This window comes from Ranitomeya variabilis, chromosome 2 (assembly GCF_051348905.1).
Source record: "Ranitomeya variabilis isolate aRanVar5 chromosome 2, aRanVar5.hap1, whole genome shotgun sequence".
NCBI lineage: Eukaryota > Metazoa > Chordata > Amphibia > Anura > Dendrobatidae > Ranitomeya > Ranitomeya variabilis.
The window spans coordinates 799,004,826-799,018,980 of NC_135233.1; the positions used below are offsets into that span (position 1 = coordinate 799,004,826).

At 45.2% G+C, this 14,155-nt stretch overlaps 1 protein-coding gene across 1 annotated transcript in view; it reads right to left on the reverse strand.

Moving 5' to 3' along the window:
- LOC143807873 (CD109 antigen-like) overlaps positions 1–14,155 on the reverse strand; it is a 159,120-nt gene that overhangs the window by 46,285 nt on the left and 98,680 nt on the right. Inside the window, exons 24-25 of the mRNA XM_077289890.1 lie at positions 12,956–13,132; positions 9,950–10,031 (exon numbers count right to left, since the gene is read on the reverse strand). Coding sequence (XP_077146005.1) covers positions 9,950–10,031; positions 12,956–13,132 — 259 coding nt within the window. The remainder of the gene's footprint in view (positions 1–9,949; positions 10,032–12,955; positions 13,133–14,155) is intronic.

Consider the following 14,155-nt stretch of genomic DNA (forward strand, 5'->3'; position numbering starts at 1 on the left):
TGATTTCTCTGCTCCGTGGCGACCCTCAAGACTGGGCTTTTTCATTGGCACCAGGGGATCCTGCGTTGCGCAGTGTAGATGCGTTTTTTCTGGCCTTGGGGTTGCTTTATGACGAACCTCATTTGGAACTTCAGGCAGAAAAAACTTTGATGTCCCTATCTCAGGGGCAAGATGAAGCTGAAATTTACTGCCAGAGATTCCGTAAATGGTCTGTGCTTACTCAGTGGAATGAGTGTGCCTTGGCGGCTACTTTCAGAGAGGGTCTCTCTGATGCCATTAAGGATGTTATGGTGGGGTTCCCTGTGCCTGCGGGTCTGAATGAGTCCATGACAATAGCTATTCAGATCGATAGGCGTCTGCGGGAGCGCAAACCAGTGCACCATCTGGCGGTGTCCACTGAGAAGACGCCAGAAAGTATGCAGTGTGATAGAATTCTGTCCAGAAGCGAGCGGCAGAATTTTAGACGGAAAAATGGGTTGTGTTTCTATTGTGGGGATTCTACTCATGTTATATCAGCATGCTCTAAGCGTACTAAAAAGCTTGATAAGTCTGTTTCCATTGGCACTTTACAGTCTAAGTTTATTTTGTCTGTGACCCTGATTTGCTCTTTGTCATCTATTACCACGGACGCCTATATCGACTCTGGCGCCGCTTTGAGTCTTATGGATTGGTCCTTTGCCAATCGTTGTGGGTATGATTTAGAGCCTTTGGAGACTCTTATTCCTCTGAAGGGGATTGACTCCACCCCATTGGCTAATAATAAACCACAATACTGGACACAAGTAACTATGCGTATTAATCCGGATCACCAGGAGATTATTCGTTTTCTGGTGCTGTATAATCTACATGATGATTTGGTGCTAGGATTGCCATGGCTGCAGTCTCACAACCCAGTCCTTGACTGGAGAGCTATGTCTGTGTTGAGCTGGGGATGTAAGGGGACTCATGGGGACGTACCTTTGGTTTCCATTTCATCATCTATCCCCTCTGAAATCCCTGAGTTCCTGTCTGATTATCGTGACGTCTTTGAAGAACCCAAGCTGGGTTCACTACCTCCGCACCGTGAGTGCGATTGTGCTATAGATTTAATTCCGGGTAGTAAATACCCAAAGGGTCGTTTATTTAATCTGTCTGTGCCTGAACATGCTGCTATGCGAGAATATATAAAGGAGTCCTTGGAAAAGGGACATATTCGTCCATCGTCATCTCCCTTAGGAGCCGGCTTTTTCTTTGTGTCAAAAAAAGACGGCTCTTTGAGACCATGTATTGATTATCGGCTTTTGAATAAAATCACGGTTAAATATCAATACCCATTGCCGTTGCTGACTGATTTGTTTGCTCGCATAAAGGGGGCCAAGTGGTTCTCTAAGATTGATCTCCGTGGGGCGTATAATTTGGTGCGGATCAGGCAGGGGGATGAGTGGAAAACCGCATTTAATACGCCCGAGGGCCACTTTGAGTATTTGGTGATGCCTTTTGGTCTTTCTAATGCCCCTTCAGTCTTCCAGTCCTTTATGCATGATATTTTCCGCGATTTTTTGGATAAATTTATGATAGTGTATCTGGATGATATTCTGATTTTTTCGGATGACTGGGACTCTCATGTCCAGCAAGTCAAGAGGGTTTTTCAGGTTTTGCGGTCTAATTCTCTGTGTGTCAAGGGTTCTAAGTGCGTTTTTGGGGTTCAGAGAATTTCCTTTTTGGGATATATTTTTTCTCCCTCTTCCATTGAGATGGATCCTGTCAAGGTTCAAGCTATTTGTGATTGGACGCAGCCCTCTTCTCTTAAAAGTCTTCAGAAATTTTTGGGCTTTGCCAACTTTTATCGTCGATTTATTGCTGGTTTTTCGGATGTCGTTAAGCCATTGACCGATTTGACTAGACAGGGTGCTGATGTTGCTAATTGGTCCCCTGATGCTGTGGAGGCTTTTCAGGAGCTTAAGCGCCGTTTTTCTTCTGCCCCTGTGTTGCGTCAGCCTGATGTGGCTCTTCCTTTTCAGGTTGAGGTCGACGCTTCTGAGATCGGAGCTGGGGCAGTGTTGTCGCAGAAAAGTTCTGACTGCTCCGTGATGAGGCCTTGTGCCTTCTTTTCCCGTAAATTTTCGCCTGCTGAGCGGAATTATGATGTTGGGAATCGGGAGCTTTTGGCCATGAAGTGGGCGTTTGAGGAGTGGCGCCATTGGCTTGAGGGGTCCAGACATCAGGTGGTGGTATTGACTGACCACAAAAATTTGATTTATCTTGAGACCGCCAGGCGCCTGAATCCTAGACAGGCGCGCTGGTCATTATTTTTTTCTCGGTTTAATTTTGTGGTGTCATACCTACCGGGTTCTAAGAATGTTAAGGCGGATGCCCTTTCTAGGAGTTTTGAGCCTGATTCACCCGGCAACTCTGAGCCCACAGGTATCCTTAAGGATGGAGTTATTTTGTCAGCCGTTTCTCCAGACCTGCGGCGGGCCTTGCAGGAGTTTCAGGCGGATAGACCGGATCGTTGTCCGCCTGATAGGCTGTTTGTTCCTGATGATTGGACCAGTAGAGTCATCTCTGAGGTGCATTCTTCTGCATTGGCAGGTCATCCTGGAATTTTTGGTACCAGGGATTTGGTGGCAAGATCCTTCTGGTGGCCTTCCCTGTCACGAGATGTGCGAGGCTTTGTGCAGTCTTGTGACGTTTGTGCTCGGGCCAAGCCTTGTTGTTCTCGGGCTAGTGGATTATTGTTGCCCTTGCCTATTCCTAAGAGGCCTTGGACGCACATCTCGATGGATTTTATTTCAGATCTGCCTGTTTCCCAGAAAATGTCTGTCATCTGGGTGGTGTGTGACCGTTTTTCTAAGATGGTCCATTTGGTTCCCCTGCCCAAATTGCCTTCTTCTTCCGAGTTGGTTCCCCTGTTTTTTCAAAATGTTGTTCGTTTGCATGGTATTCCTGAGAATATCGTTTCTGACAGAGGAGCCCAATTTGTGTCTAGATTTTGGCGGGCATTCTGTGCTAGGATGGGCATAGATTTGTCTTTTTCGTCTGCTTTTCACCCTCAGACTAATGGCCAGACCGAGCGGACTAATCAGACCCTGGAGACATATCTGAGGTGTTTTGTGTCTGCTGACCAGGATGATTGGGTTGCTTTTTTGCCATTGGCGGAGTTCGCCCTCAATAATCGGGCCAGCTCTGCCACCTTGGTGTCCCCGTTTTTCTGTAATTCGGGGTTCCATCCTCGATTTTCCTCCGGTCAGGTGGAGTCCTCGGATTGTCCTGGAGTGGATGCGGTGGTGGAGAGATTGCATCATATTTGGGGGCAGGTGATGGACAATTTGAAGTTGTCCCAGGAGAAGACTCAGCTTTTTGCCAACCGTTACCGTCGTGTTGGTCCTCGGCTTTGTGTTGGAGATTTGGTGTGGTTGTCTTCTCGTTTTGTCCCTATGAGGGTCTCTTCTCCTAAGTTTAAGCCTCGGTTCATCGGTCCGTATAAAATATTGGAGATTCTTAACCCTGTTTCCTTCCGTTTAGACCTCCCTGCATCCTTTTCCATTCATAACGTTTTTCATCGGTCGTTATTGCGCAGGTATGAGGTACCTGTTGTGCCTTCCGTTGAGCCTCCTGCTCCGGTGTTGGTTGAGGGTGAGTTGGAGTACGTTGTGGAGAAAATCCTAGACTCCCGTGTTTCCAGACGGAGACTCCAGTATCTGGTCAAGTGGAAGGGATACGGCCAGGAGGATAATTCTTGGGTCACTGCATCTGATGTTCATGCCTCCGATCTGGTTCGTGCCTTTCATAGGGCCCATCCTGATCGCCCTGGTGGTTCTGGTGAGGGTTCGGTGCCCCCTCCTTGAGGGGGGGGTACTGTTGTGAATTTGGATTTTGGGCTCCCCCGGTGGCCACTGGTGGAATTGAACTTGTGTCATCATCTTTCCTGTTCACCTGTTCTCATCAGATCTGGGTGTCGCTATATAATCTGGCTTCTCTGTTAGTTGCTTGCCGGTCAACAATGTTATCAGAAGCCTCTCTGTGCTTGTTCCTGCTCCCAGACATCTACTAGATAAGTTGGACTTTCGTCCATGTTTGTTTTTGCTTTTTGGTTCCAGTTCACAGCTGCAGTTTCGTTACTGTGTCTGGAAAGCTCTTGTTGATCAGGAATTGCCACTCTGGTATTATGAGTTAATGCCAGAGTCCTAAAGTAATTTCTGGATGGTGTTTTGTTAGGGTTTTCTGCTGACCATGAAAGTGTTCTTTCTGTCTTCTGCTATCTAGAAAGCGGACCTCAAATTTGCTAAAACTATTTTCCTGCTGTGTTTGTTATTTCATCTAAAATCACCGCCAATATATGTGGGGGGCCTCTGTCTCCTTTTTGGGCATTTCTCTAGAGGTGAGCCAGGTCTTATATTTCCCTCTGCTAGCATTATTTAGTTCTCCGGCCGGCGCTGGGCATATAGGGATAAAAAGTAGGACATGCTACCTGGCTACTTCTAGTTGTGCGGTAGGTTTAGTTCATGGTCAGTACAGTTCCCATCTTCCAAGAGCTTGTTCCTATATAGGCTTATGCTATGTTCTCTAGCCATGGAGATCATGACAGGACCCCAATAGTTGTTGCCCAGTTTGTCCTGAGTACGCTGGTATCCCATATGTGGGGGTAAACCACTGTTTGGGCGCACGTCGGGGCTTGGAAGGGAGGGCGCACCATTTGACTTTTTGAACGCAAGATTGGCTGGAATCATTGGTGGCGCCATGTTGCGTTTGGAGACCCCTGATGTGCCTAAACAATGGAAACCCCTCAATTCTAACTTCAACACTAACCCCAACACACCCCTAACCCTAATCCCAACTGTAGCCATAACCCTAATCACAACCCTAACCCCAACACACCCCTAACCACAACCCTAACCCCAACACACCCGTAACCCTAAATCCAACCCTAATCCTAACCCTAATCCCAACCCTACCCACAACTGTAACCCCAACACAACCCTAACCCTATCCTTAACCCTAACCACAAGCCTAATCTTAACCCTATTTCCAACCCTAGCCCTAATTCCAACCCTAAGGGTACCGTCTCACATAACGATTTACCAACGATCACGACCAGCGATACGACCTGGCCGTGATCGTTGGAAAGTCATTGTGTGGTCGCTGGGGAGCTGTCACACAGACCGCTCTCCAGCGACCAACGATGCCAAGGTCCCGGGTAACCAGGGTAAACATCGGGTTACTAAGCGCAGGGCCGCGCTTAGTAACCCGATGTTTACCGTGGTTACCAGCGTAAAAGTAAAAAAAAAAACCGTACATACTCACATTTTGGTGTCCTTCAGGTCCCTTGCCGTCTGCTTCCCGCTCTGACTGAGTGCCGCCGTACAGTGAGAGCAGAGCGCAGCGGTGACGTCACTGCTGTGCTGTGCTCTCACTTTCCGGCCGGCAGACAGTCAGAGCGGGAAGCAGACGGCAAGGGACCTGAAGGACACCGAAATGTGAGTATGTACGTTTTTTTGTTTTTTTTTACTTTTACGCTGGTAACCACGGTAAACATCGAGTTACTAAGCGCGGCCCTGCGCTTAGTAACCCGATGTTTACCCTGGTTACAAGTGAATGCATCGCTGGATAGCTGTCACACACAACGATCCAGCGATGACAGCGGGAGATCCAGCGATGAAAGAAAGTTCCAAACGATCTGCTACGACGTACGATTCTCAGCAGGGTCCCTGATCGCTGCTGCGTGTCAGACACAGCGATATCGTATGGATATCGCTGGAACGTCACGGATCGTACCGTCGTAGCGATCAAAGTGCCACTGTGAGACGGTACCCTAACTCTAATTCCAACCCTAACCCTAAGGCTATGTGCCCACTTTGCGGATTCGTGTGAGATTTTTCCGCACCATTTTTGAAAAATCCGCAGGTAAAAGGCACTGCGTTTTACCTACGGATTTACAGCGGATTTCCAGTGTTTTTTTGTGCGGATTTCACCTGCGGATTCCTATTGAGGAACAGGTGTAAAACGCTGCGGAATCCGCACAAAATTGACATGCTGCGGAAAATACACAGCGTTTCCGCACGGTATTTTCCGCACCATGGGCACAGCAGATTTGGTTTTTCATAGGTGTACATGGTACTGTAAACCTGATGGAAAACTGCTACGAATTCGCAGCGGCCAATCCGCTGCGGATCCGCGGCCAATCCGCTGCGGATCCGCGGCCGATCCGCTGCGGATCCGCGGCCGATCCGCTGCGGATCCGCGGCAATCCGCTGCGGATTCGCAGCCAAATCCGCACTGTGTGCACATGCCCTAACCCTACCCCTAACCCTAACCCTACCCCTAATTCTAACCCTAATTCTAACCCTAGTTCTAACCCTAACCCTAGCAGAAAAAAAAAAAAATATTTTATTTATTTTTATTATTGTCCCTATGGGGGTGATAAAGGGGGGTCATTTACTTTTTTTTCATTTTGATCACTGCGATAGGCTATATCGCAGTGATCAAAATACTTCTGAAATGAATCTGCCAGCCGGCAGACTCTGCGGGCGCAGTGCGCATGCGCCCGCCATATTGGAAGATGGCGGCGCCCATGGAGAAGCCGGACGGACATCGGGAGGCCCGGTAAGTATGAAGGGGGGGTGATCGGATCACGGGGGGGGACCGGAGCACAGGGGGGGGGACCGGAGCACAGGGAGGGGGCACCGGAGCACGGGGGAGCGGACAGGAGGACGGAGGAGCGGACAGAACGAATTAGGGGGGCGGACCGCGCACCGGAGCACTGGGGGGGCGATCGGTGGGGTGGGGTGGGGGCAGATTAGGTTTTCCAGCCATGGCCGATGATATTGCAGCATCGGCCATGGCTGGATTGTAATATTTCACCGTTTTTTTGGGTGAAATATTACAAATCGCTCTGATTGGCTGTTGAAAGTGAAACTGCCAATCAGAGCGATCGTAGCCACGGGGGGGTGAAGCCACCCCCCCTGGGCTGAAGCACCACTCCCTCTGTCTCTGCAGATCGGGTGAAATCGGAGTTAACCCCTTCACCTGATCTGCAGGGACGCGATCATTCTGTGACACAGCATATGCGTCACAGGTCGGGAAGGCACCGACTTTCATGACGCATACGCTGTGTCACAGGTCGGGAAGGGGTTAAAGGAGTGGGACTTCTAGAGTGGTAAAGCGTACGCACTATGTGCAAGGGCTTCCAAAAATTAGGAGGCACTCCAATACACCATGGAAGACATGCAGAGGAGGGCCTCAGAAAACATTATTTTACCATTTTGAAGGAGTGGGACTCCTAAAGTGGTAAAGCATATGCATTAGCATTTGCTAGGGCTGCCAAACATAAGAGAGGTACCCCAATAGATGATGGAAGACATGGGACTCTGAAAATATTTTGTTTTTACCATTTGGAAGGACTAGGACTCGTAGACTGGTGAAGCCGATGCACAAAGTCCAAGACCTTACATTTTTTTTTACCCCTACCAAAGGCAGGACCGAAATGCGTGTCAGGACCAGAGCACACTCCCTTGGGATCTCTGCTGCTCCTTGCATAGGTAGCGTTTTTTTTAAATGTTTACCTGCACTTGGTTACTATATGGTTGCTAGCATATGATTGGACACACTTCCATAGCAATGCTATTCAACATTTGCTTCCTATGCAGGGACTCTATCTTTTAGCCATCTAATATCATGGCATTACTATTTGTAACTGCAAGATATGCTAATTATGCAAATTGTCTCTTGAGAGAGGAAGAGAGCTAGAACTCTATTGCCACCTATTGGATGGTAGCAATCCTACAAGTCAATGTTGACCCTTTAACGAGCCTTGTCACATGACTTAGGATAATAGCCAAACTAGAATCTCAATTTGCAGACACTGTGTTTCGGGGTACTGCCCCTTGTCAGTGCAAAGCAGAGATCTGGTTTGGCTGTGTGAGAGGCGTCAGACCGTTATCCAAGAAGTATTGTTTCTCTTTGCGAAGATCGACTTGCTAAGGATGCCGAGATTAGGAGACTTAAAGCCGCAATGCTCCTCTGGGTAATATGCTAATTATGCATAATTAGCATATTACCCAGAGGAGCATTGCGGCTTTAAGTCTCCTCACCTCGACATGCTTAGCATGTCAATCTCCGTAAGGAGAAACGATAATTCTTGGATAACTGCAAGATAGATATACATATATATATTATAACAATTGTCAGTTTTGTCCTGTCTTATACTCTGTTATATTCAGCTATGCCCATGTTGTATGTGTCCAAGTCTTTTACAGCACACATTTTGTGCCATAAAATATATATTCCCTTCCCCTCACACCTGTTGTTATTTTTTTTTATTAATAAAGCCTATCTTGCTCATTAATTTGGACTGGTATGTCGTCTTTTTCTTCCTGTCTTGCTCATGTTTCATGACTATAGGCCCATGTTAGTCCTTTTACATATAAACATGGCCCACATTCCTGATATGTTTTCTCTTATGATTACTATTACCATGTGTTTTTGTCGTATGAGTTTCACTTACTTATTTCTTTTGGTAAGAGTCAGCCTGTCAGCAGCACTAAAAACATGCTGTGACAAAATGCTAGCAGCAGAGCATGCCAGCTCCTCCAAGACGTAGAGGGCAGTTCATGCCGCGTGTCCAGCTTGGACACCCAATAGTTGTACGGCACAGATGAATTATGGAAGACACTGGTACGATTGAAGATGGTGAAGGAGTACCTAACCATAAACTTTTCCCTCCTTGTCAGAGTACCCCTTAAATCAATTCTTGGGTACTGGGAGAGTCTAATGAAACTGTCCTAGACCTTTGATAGTGTTCCACTGTCTCTGTTGGACCTGGTGTGTGCATCCCTTCTCTCTAATCCTTGGTAGTCGAAAGAACTCTGACTTCTGCCACCAGCGTTGTCATATGGAAATTTTTTGGCTAATTCGTCAACTATGGCCTTCTGGTATTGCACCATTGTTGTAGACTTCTCTGTAGCAGGAAGAAAAGATGGAAAGTTTTCCTTGTGGTGTGGGTCAAGAAGTGTGAACAACTAGTAATTGGTGGTGGTCAGAATGTGTATAATAACAGGGGGGTCACGTGAAAGGCAGCGGGACATAAAGCCTACCATGTGTGCCAGAGTCCCAAAAGGCAAGACTTCCCTTTCCCCACCAGGAGGATGACTCTCCATCTCCTCTACCACCTGCATATCCTCCTTTTCAGGCTATCCACACTGAACAGACGAGAAGCTGGTGTTGGTATTACCATTCTGTAGCACAGGCAGCTATCTCCTGTTCCTCCTCCTCATTATCATCCAATTCATGTTGAGAAGAAGAGATGAGACTGTGCTGGGTTGTATCACCCTACTTTCTTTCTCTATCGCCACCTGGTCTGCATGGAAAGCTTCCTCTTTCATTTTGAGCAGTGACCGTTTGAGTAGACACAGTAGCTGATTATGTCGTCATCGCAACTCACCATCTTGGTTTATTCCTTAGAGTTTTGAAGCACTGCACAAATGTCAGACATTCATGGCTACCCGGTTGTTATGTGCCTGGGCAAAGCTGAATACCGACGGGCATGTTGTAGCTGGTATTCAAATACTGCCCTCTGCTGCTCACAAAGCCTTGCCATCATTTGCAATCTTTAGTTCCAGTGCTTGAGCATGTCGCAAACTAGTCAATGAAGTGGCACTTGTAAGCGCTGCTGCACCACTGCCATACTGGCGGCAGCTGCAGGTGACTTGCGGAAATGGGCGCACACGCAAATCTGGGTAGGTGTTCAGAAAGCGCTGAACCACTAAGTTGAGCACATTTGCTAGCTTGCCAAGCTTCAGAGCCGGAACCAGGTTACGGCCATTATTACACGCATTTTTAAGAGCATCTAGAACAAAATGTTCAACACCTGAAAACATTTTCTCTAAAATTATGTCTTGTTCTTGGATTTGGATGAATTAAAATCCATTTCAAAATGTAATTTCTTGTAACATTTAAAGTAAATAATGCTCACCAGGTACTTCCACTACTATCAGAGTTTCCAAATGCACTAAACGAACCATCATATCTCCTGTAATTCAGCTCGTTTTGATAGCCTGTGGGTAAAATATATGCAGAGGTTTTAAATAGCATGTTGCAGTATGTTGCACACATAGATTTTAGAATACAACTCAAAATTTAGCAAACATGTAGTGTGGAGGAAAAAGATTCAACTAACCCTGGTCCATTGGCCATGGCCATATTGGTAGTCCACGGCCACCAGAAAAGAGCACTGGAACCTTCTACTATCTGCGGTAAACTCAAACCTCATAATGGTTGGGGTACACAGCATGGAGGAAAAAGGTAATTACTAATAATAATAGCCCCCACGTAGCCTCCAAATAGTATAATGATCCACGCATAGTCCTGAAAACTGCATAAAAGCTCCCACCTAGTGCTGAAAATAGTATAATGGCCCACACATAGCCCTGCAAACTGTATAATGGACCTTACATAGTCCTGTAAACTATATAATGGCCAAACATAACTCTGTAAACTGTTTAAGGACCTCCACACAGCCCTGCAAATTGCATAATGGCCCCACATTGTCCTGCAAACTGTGCCATGGTCCCCCACATAGCCCCTTCAAACTGTATAATGGCCCCCAAATAGCCCTAAAATCTGTATAATGGCCCCCATATAACCCTGAAAACTATTTTAAGGCCCCCACATAGCCCTGCAAACTGTATAATGGCCCCACATAATCCTGCAAACTGTATCATGGTCCCCCACATAGCCCTGCAAACTATCATGGTCCCTATATAGCACTGCAAATTGCATAATGGCCCCATATAGCACTGCAAACTGTATAATGACTCCTTGTAGCCCTGGATACAGATATAGTTGAACATGCAATGACAGGTCGGGGCCCGGGGGGGCCTGGAGTCGGTGCTGGCACTGAGCCCACCCGACTCACAGGCGCCATAGCAGCCTCATGGTCTGCCACTATTAGTGGTACGCCAATGGGAGAATTACTATTCATATCAATATATATGCAACTTTATTATTATCTGCAGGGCATCTCTGAAGTGCACGACTTAAGTTCCTTGATTGGTTCCAAATCTACTTTATTTTCTGACACTGTTCTAAAAGAGATCAATAACAAGCTTTTCATCATTCAATACATTTCTTCATTTAAAATTTTTAAGAAAGGATAGATCATTCCAAAGAGTTTTCTGAATTTGAGTGTAATCCTGTAATGGGATGCTACCTTTATAACAAGTCAGGTCATTAAATTTTTCCCCTCCTAAATATTCATCAATTAACTGTGTATGGTATTATTGGAAAGTAATAGTGATTTAAAAATGACAGCAACTCAGCCATGAAGAGGAGACTACGTAAAGGGTACATACTTGTGAACTGTTGTGGAGGGCTGAACCAATAGGCTGAAATTAATTCTGTTCATTATTAATATAAACTATTTAATTATAATAATTATTAGATTAATATTAATTGCATCTCTTAATATTGAGCATAATTAAGTTTGTTAATTAGGTGCTACTGCTAAAACATGATACAATAGATCTTATTGTAACATGTAGTCTTACCACTAGCAGCAAACCAACGCCAAATAATTTACTGCTATTTATACACTTTATAAATCATATGCCCGTTATTCAGCCTTTGTACCTCAACAGCCCAACCCACACAACATTATATCTACAGACCCCCCAAGAGTACAATGTCCCCAACAGACTCTCACACACCCCACTGCCCACCAGTATAGTATGATACTCCCACAGCTTCCCAACACTGTATGATGGACCTCCACATAGTATGATGGTCCTACAGCTTCCCACAAAGTATAATGCCCCTCCCACAGATAGCATGATGGACCACACAGCCCCCACAAACACAGTATGATGTTCCTGACATCCCTGCACATACTCTATGATGTTCATAACAGCCACTCACATTCTCCCACACACAGCCTCCAACACAAACACAGAATGATGGCCCTCACAGTAACCCACAAAGTATGATGGACCCCTTAATCCTCCATAGACAGTATAATGACCCCACAGTCCCCAAAATGTTATACTGCTTACACATATTCACCTCACATTTGACTGACAATTGAAAAAAAACCATACTCATCTTACTTAAGAGGATGCAAATACAAGTGAAATTGGGTCACCAGCTGTCCTGGCCTGTTGGCTGGACAGGAATTGCAAACAGTTAGATGTAGACTGTGTACTTTGCAGAAGTCTGGTATGGCAGCATGCCACTTGTATAGGTAAGTAAATTGAACTGACAGACTCCTTTTGAAGGGAATTTGTCAGCTGATTCATGCTGCCCAAACCACAGGTAGCATGAATCAGGGCCTGGCTGGATGACTACAGCCATGCATGTTTTTGTCTGAAATACTCTGTCATTTCAGAGAATATACAAGTTAGAAGACCTGGCGACAGATCAAATATAGGTTAAAGTCCAGTGCTGCCCCAGCTGGCATTTCCCATCCGGGTGATTCACAGATCTCTCCAATATGTGTGCATAGGGAAAGACCTTTCAATCAACTACAGCGGTATGGGGAGAACTAGTGTTGTCTCCCGCTATGTTCCCTAGCAGGAACTTTGAACTATATTTTCTTTGAAACGCCGAAGTGATTCAGAGAAAAAATATAACAGGCTGCAGCCTTGCAGTCAAGCTCTGATTCATGCTGCCCATAGTTTGAACCATGAATCAGCTGAGATTTTTGTAAGTCAACAAGTTGCAGAATGTTCCTCTTGTAGACTTACATTGAGAGCTTGTGACTGTTACCTCTGACTTTCACTCAGAAGCTGCAGTTACAAGATGGCAGTCCGTTACTGAAGTAGCGCCGGGAAGAGCTGAAGACAGCGGCGCGTGAGTATTATACTTGAGTCAGAGAACTTAGATTAGTTGAACCACTCTAGTGGTGAAATAGAAAAAAAGCACTGGAGTGGTGCGTTAAACAAAATGATTTCCCAAAGTAAGTATTATTCTACTGCAGGAAAATTACCTCGCTCCATATATTCTATGGCTTTGTTCCTGGTATCCTGTTTAAGCTGCTTAGTTGCTGTTAAATATAAAAGAATATAGATGTTCGGCGCAAAGTTGATCATGTTTTGCTCTCCACATCCATATGGCATCATAATAAGCGATTCAAGTCCATTTATTGAAGGTCCAAGGACATCCCCTGTTAAAAAAAATAGCATACGGTATATTGGATTTAGCCATAGCCATGTAAATGACACTATTTTCATTAAATGCATTTTCCTTTACACACAATACAATCTCACTCAATCTCTCTCATGTCATCTTGTGCAATCCTTTTAAAAGGCTTTTCGAACTAATAGCATTGTCCTTATATTAGTTAATCAGAAGCCCAACCATCAAAGCTTGTTTATTTGCTATCAGCTATCTTAGAAAAATTTAGAAAATGAAAATAGTAGTCATACTGGCTGACACTTTCAGTTAGCATTAATTATGAGCAAATATACTCGTTACTCGAGATTTCTTGAGCACGCTCGGGTGTCCTCCGAGTATTTTTTAGTGCTCGGAGATTTAGTTTTCATCGCCGAAGCTGAATGATTTAGATCTTTTAGGCAGCATAAGTACATGTGGGGGTTGCCTGGTTGCTAGGGAATCCCCACATATAATCAAGATGGCTAACAGATGTACCGTAAATCATTCAGCTGAGGTGATGAAAACTAAATCTCCGAGCACTAAAAAATACTCGGAGGACACCCGAGCGTGCTCGGGAAATCTCGAGTAACCAGTATATTCGCTCATCACTAGTTAGCATCTCAGGAGCTTTGAGCAAAGCGCCATTTGTCAGAATTTGTTTTAACCATCCCTTAGCTGAGAAGTTGGTGATGATCAATATGGCTGCACTTCCTGTCCCTACTGCAAAAAAAAAAAATTGATTCAAGTAAAAGAAATATAAATACTGAATTTTGACTGCTGCTCTCCCGTTTTACTAATGTATAGCCATTTTTTGTTTACCGTGGAAACCCTCTTTAACCCCTTCACGATCAGGCAATTTTCCATTTTTGCATGTTAATTGTAACTCCCTCTCTTCCAAAAGCCATAATTATTTAATCTTTTCATCAACATAGCTGTACGGAGGTTAGTTTTTTTGTATTTTGTTTTTACTTTTCAATAGATACACTATTCATTTTACCATACAAATGGATTGGAAAATAGAAAAAGAAATTCC